We start from the raw sequence: 6,000 nt of genomic DNA, 5'->3' as shown, positions 1-6,000 counted from the left end.
GAGACAGACTGGGGGAGGAGGGGCCAGACAGACTGGGGGAGGAGGGGCCCAGACAGACGGGGGGGGAGGGGCAAGTAAGACCAGGGGCAGAACGACGTGATTTGAGGATCGATTCCTCCCATGTGTTGTCTATTAATCAGCCTCCAGGTCACGGCTGCAGTGAGGGTTTTAAGGTGTTTGTTCCAAGGTCTATTTCCATCCGTTAATCGGGTTTAAAGAGCCTCAAAGGATTTGCAGATAATCACTTTTTAATGCTGGTTTGGCATAGTTTGACATTCCAGCTGAAAGATCAGGATGTGTCCACATCACATCTTCACTGACCACAAACGCGTCCAGCCAGAAAACCTTTCCATCGAAAGTTGCGTCTCGTTAACCGGAGTTTGAAGTCTAATTTGAAAAGATTGTGGATTTTGCGGTGCTTCACTGCAGCATGCTGTTGGCATTCCCGCGACTGCATGTCCCGTTACCGAGGAGTCAGGGGCTTGTTCGAGGTGCGTTCGACCTGTGGGTGCCCTGATCTCGGGCCGCTCCAGCCTGTGGAGGAATGTGTGAGCGCAGTGTCCGAGCGCAGGTGAGGACCTCGGGCTGGATGGTGCGCTCGGAGGGGAGCAGCTTCATGGAGCAGTTGGGTGAAATGACCCATAGTGCGGGTCAGCACCGAGATTGGAGAGAGGAGGGAGGAGGAGATCGGGTACAAAGGGTTAGGAGGAACAAGGGTCAGAGGATGGTGACGAGACCATAATCTTGGAAAACAATGGGCTAGAGTCAGAGACGCTGAGAAGTGTAGAGGATCATCATAGGCAGTCCCTCGGAGACTTGCTTCCACTCTAAAAACGAGTTTTTAGGTGACTGTACAGTCCAATATGGGAATTACGGTCTGTCACAGGTGGGGCAGACTGTAGTTGAAGGAAAGGGTGGGTGGGACTGGTTTGCCGCACGCTCCTACCACAGCCTGTGCTTGTTTTCTGCATGCTCTTGGCGACGAGACTCGAGGTGCTCAGCGCCCTCCCGGATGCGCTTTCTCCACTTAGGGCGGTCTTTGGCCAGGGACTCCCAGGTGTCGGTGGGGATGTTGCATTTTTTTACAAGAAACAGAGGGACCTCGGAGTGCATGTCCACAGATCCCTGAAGGTAGCAGGACAGGTAGATAAGGTGGTTAAGAGGGCATTCGGGATACTTTCCTTTATTAGCTGAGGCATAGAATACAAGAGCAGGGAGGTCATGCTTGAACTGTATAAAACACTTAGTTAGGCCACAGCTGGGGTACTGCGTGCAGTTCTGGTCACCACGTTACAGGAAAGATATGATTGTACTAGAGAGGGTACAAAGAAGATTTACGAGGGTGTTGCCAGGACTGGAGAATTTTAGCTACGAGGAAAGATTGGATAGGCTGGGGTTGTTTTCTTTGGAACAGAGGAGGCTGAGGGGAGATTTAATAGAGGTGTATAAAATTATGAGGTGCCTAGAGTGGATAGGAAGGACCTATTTCCTTTAGCAGAGGGATCAATAACCAGGGGGCATAGATTTAAAGTCATTGGTAGAAGGATTAGAGGGAAGTTGAGGAGAACCTTTTTCACCCAGAGGGCGGTGGGGGTCTGGAACTCACTGCCTGAAAGGGTGGTAGAGGCAGAAACCTTCATCACATTTAAAAAGTACTTGGATGTGCACTTGAAGTGCCGTAACCTACAGGGCTACGGACCGAGAGCTGGAAAGTGGGATTAAGCTGGATAGCTCCTTGCCGGCCGGTGCGGACATGATGGGCCAAAATGGCCTCCTTCTGTGCTGTAAATTTCTATGATTTTATGGTGCGATGAGTCTGGATTTCAATACAGTGAGGGAGAAGGGAGTGTAAGTAGGATGAGGGATTTGGAGCTTAGGGGGAACAAGTGAGGAATGTTCCAGAGGAGCTAATAATGGAATTGACAAATGGTCAAAATGAGAGTTACCATGGAGAGAGGGTGTGTACTGGTGCACAGCTCCCCCAGCACCAGCCACTCCCTAATATCTCATCTAAATAAGTGTCAGAGAGACACCTATAATAGCTGGCATCCCAGATAAACCCAATCCCGTTGCCAGGCAACCATGCATGCAAGCCTTTTCCAGCTGCGGTCACTGGACACTGACCATGAGTGGAAATCCTGTCCCTAACATCCGTGGAGAGTGACCGTATGTACTGCTCGGGGCTGTGTCCTGGTCTCTGAGGTTCAGGGTCACACTGAGTTCTGCTGTCACCCATAACATTTTTAGCTTTCTCTGTGTTTAGCCCATAATCCAAGCTGACACTCACAGTGCAGTACTGAGGGAGCGCCACATTTTCAGAGGGGCAGTACTGAGGGAGCTCTGCACTGTCGGAGGGACAGTACTGAGGGAGAGCCGCACTGTCGGAGGGGTAGTACTGAGGGAACGCCGCACTGTCGGAGGGGCAGTACTGAGGGAGCGCTGCACTGTCGGAGGGGCAGTACTGAGGGAGCGCCGCAGTGTCGGAGGGGCAGTACTGAGGGAGTGCCACATTGTCAGAGGGGCAGTACTGAGGGAGCGCTGCATTGTCGGAGGTGCCATCTTTCGGATGAGACATTAAACCGAGGCCCTATCTAACCTCCCAGGTGGACGTAAAAGATTCTATGGCACTATTTCGAAGAAGAGCAGGGGAGTTCTCCTCGGTGTCCTGGCCAATATTTGTCCTTCAATCATCATCACTAAAAACAAATTATTTGGTCATTATTATATTACTGTTTGTGGGAGCTTGCTGTGCGCAAGTTGACTGCCGCGTTTCCCACATTACAACAGAGACTGCACTCCAAAAGTACTTCATTGGCTGTAAAGCACTTTGGGACGTCCAGTGGTTCTGGTCTCCATGCTACAAAAAGTGGCACTGGAGAAGGTGCAAAAAAAAAAGATTTACAAGGATGATACCAGAACTGAGAGGTTATAACTGTCAAGAAAGATTGAACAGGCTGAGGCTCTTTTTTCTAGAGGAGAAAGCTGAGGACCTGATGGAGTCTTTAAAATGATGAAGGGGTATGCTGTGGTAGGCGTAGAGAAGATATTTCCACTTGTTTCCCCAGAACAAGGGGCCATCAATATAAGATAGTCACTAATAAACCCAATAGGGAATTCAGGAAAAGCTTCTTTACCCAGAGAGTGGTGAGAATGTGGAACTCACTCCCACAGGGAGGGGTTGAGGCGAATAGCAATAACATTTAAGGGGAAACTGGATAAACACATGAGGGAGAAAGGAATAGAAGGTTATGCTGATAGGGTGAGATAAAGAGGGGTGGGAGGAGGATTGTGTGGAGCATAAACACCGGCACAGACCCGTTGGGCTGAATGGCCTGTTTCTGTGCTGTAAATACTGTGTACTTCTGTGTAACTTCTTAATTTCTTTGTAGAGTCTCTAGTTTATGACAGTGACAATTCTTTCGTTAACGTCGGCTGGTTCACTCCATCTGGTGGCTGAATGGGATAGTGTGTCTTCCAGCGCAGGCAGACAGACTGAAAGGCCCAGCTTCAATCACTGAGTGAGCTGGTCCCAGCCAATGCAGCATTAGGGCGCTGCGGTGTTAGGGGCAGCGCCCCAGGGCGAGGGAGGGGCGTTTGCTGTGGTTCTCGCTCCAGCATGTGGGGTGAGGTAGGAACACACCACACCGGGGTCCATCGATGCTCAAATAGTCTTTCCAGCATTTGCTGTCTCATCCCACAGAGGAAGGTACACAACTCGAGTTATCAGTGGCCACGGAAACTGTGCCCCAGTGAGAGTCAGCACCTTCAGGAACTGTACACCAGGGAGAGTCAGCACCTTCAGGAACTGTACCCTGGGGAGAGTCAGCACCTTCAGGAACTGTACTCCAGGGAGAGTCAGCACCTTCAGGAACTGTACCCTGGGGAGAGTCAGCACCTTCAGGAACTGTACCCCAGTGAGAGTCAGCACCTTCAGGAACTGTACCCCAGTGAGTCAGCACCTTCAGGAACTGTATCCCAAGGAGAGTCAGCACCTTCAGGAACTGTACTCCAGGGAGAGTCAGCACCTTCAGGGACTGTACCCCAGGGAGAGTCAGCACCTTCAGGGACTGTACCCCAGGGAGAGTCAGCACCTTCAGGAACTGTACCTCGGGGAGAGTCAGCACCTTCAGGGACTGTACCCCAGGGCGAGTCATTGTCTTTAGGAACTGTATCCCAGTGAGAGTCAGCACCTTCAGGAACTATACCTCGGGGAGAGTCAGCACCTTCAGGGACTGTACCTCAGAGAGTCAGCACCTTCAGGAACTGTACCCTAGAGAGAGTCAGCACCTTCAGGAACTGTACCCCAGGGAGAGTCAGCACCTTCTGGGACTGTACCTCAGGGAGAGTCAGCACCTTCAGGAACTGTACCCCAATGAGAGTCAGCACCTTCAGGGACTGTACCCCAGGGAGAGTCAGCACCTTCAGGAACTTTACCCCAGGGAGAGTCAGCACCTTCAGGAACTGTACCCCAGGGAGTGTCAGCACCTTCAGCAACTGTACCCCAGGGAGAGTCAGCACCTTCAGGGACTGTACCCCATTGAGAGGCAACACCTTCAGGAGAGAAGAAAATAAGTGATTGAGCTAGCTGAATTCATTGTAGATGTAAAAACATCCCTCACAGTGCAGAATGAAATTGGATTAACATTAATCCACTCTAATCTATGCATTTACTGCCCTGGTGTGTGAGAAACAGATGGCTGGTTCCAAGTCGGAGCAGGCTCTAATCTCACTGCGTTTACAGACTCGGATTAACATTACTACAATATCTAAATGCTTTGTAACCCCATTTCCTCCCCAGCTCTCCCGAAGGAAAAAGACTTGCACTTCTTTAGCGCCTTTCACAACCACCGAATGTCTCAAAGCGCTTTACATCAATGAAGTACTTTTGAAGTGTAATGTCTGTTGTAATGTAGGAAATGCAGCAGCCAATTTGCACACAGCAAGCTTCCAGAAACAGCACTGTGATAATGACCAGATAATCTGTTTTTGTAATGTTGATTGAGGGATAAATATTGGCCAGGACACCAGGGATACCTTCCCTGCTCTTGTCATGTGATTTTTATGTCCACCTGAGAGACCAGACAGGGTCTCCATTTAACCTCTCATCCAGAAGATGGCACCTCCAACAGTGCAGCACTCCCTCAGTACTGCACTGGAGTGTCAGCCTCAATTTTTTTTTGTACTCAAGTCCCTGGAGTGGGACTTGAATCCATAACTTTCAGACTCAGAGTCGAGAGTGCTACCCACTGAGCCATAGCTCAAACTCTTTGTTAGTTGTCTCTCTCTATGGGGTTCAATTCCACAGGCCCCGACCGACACCCCTCTTTCCTCATAGTTAAAATAAAATGCTTGAACTGTATAAACCATTAGTTCGACCACAGCTGGAGTACTGCATGCAGTTCTGGTCACCACATTACAGAAAAGATGTGTTTGCACTAGAGAGGGTACAGAGGAGACTTACGAGGATATTGCTTGGACTGGAGAATTTTAGCTTTGAGGAAAGATTGGATAGGCTGGGGTTGTTTTCTTTGGAACAGAGGAGGCAGAGGGGAGATTTAATAGAGGTCTATAAAATTATGAGGGGCCCAGATAGAGTGGATAGGAAGGACCTATTTCCCTTAGCAGAGAGGTCAATAACCAGGGGGCATAGATTGAAAGTAATTGGTAAAAGGATTAGAGAGGAGTTGAGGAGAAACCCTCATCAGCCAGTACAGACACGATGAGCCACATGGCTTCATCCTGTGCCGTAAGTTTCTATCATTCTATGATTCTAAGATCTTGAGCTCATTTCAGCACAAAATGAGCAAACTCACTCAGTGAGCCCAGGGGAGACTTGGATATGGAAAGTATTGCACTGGTCATGTTAGAGAAACTTTCCTGAGGTAGAGGCTGAGGCACAATGTTAGGACAGTGTAGAGGGAGCTTTACTCTGTATCTAACCCGTGCTGTACCTGCCCTGGGAGTGTTTGATGGGACAGTGTAGAGGGGGCTTTACTCTGT

General features: G+C 49.6%; 1 protein-coding gene across 1 annotated transcript in view; it reads left to right on the top strand.

The window, feature by feature from the left end:
- Positions 1–544: 544 nt before the first annotated feature.
- Positions 545–6,000, top strand: part of serinc4 (serine incorporator 4) — a 40,595-nt gene continuing 35,139 nt past the window's right edge. Inside the window, exon 1 of the mRNA XM_070864913.1 lies at positions 545–571. Within this exon, the coding sequence (XP_070721014.1) occupies positions 545–571 (27 nt within the window). The remainder of the gene's footprint in view (positions 572–6,000) is intronic.

The sequence above is a fragment of the Pristiophorus japonicus genome, chromosome 21, assembly GCF_044704955.1.
Source record: "Pristiophorus japonicus isolate sPriJap1 chromosome 21, sPriJap1.hap1, whole genome shotgun sequence".
NCBI classification, from domain to species: domain Eukaryota; kingdom Metazoa; phylum Chordata; class Chondrichthyes; family Pristiophoridae; genus Pristiophorus; species Pristiophorus japonicus.
Note: the sequence above shows the minus strand (reverse complement) of the source record. Positions and strands in the feature narration are given on the sequence as shown.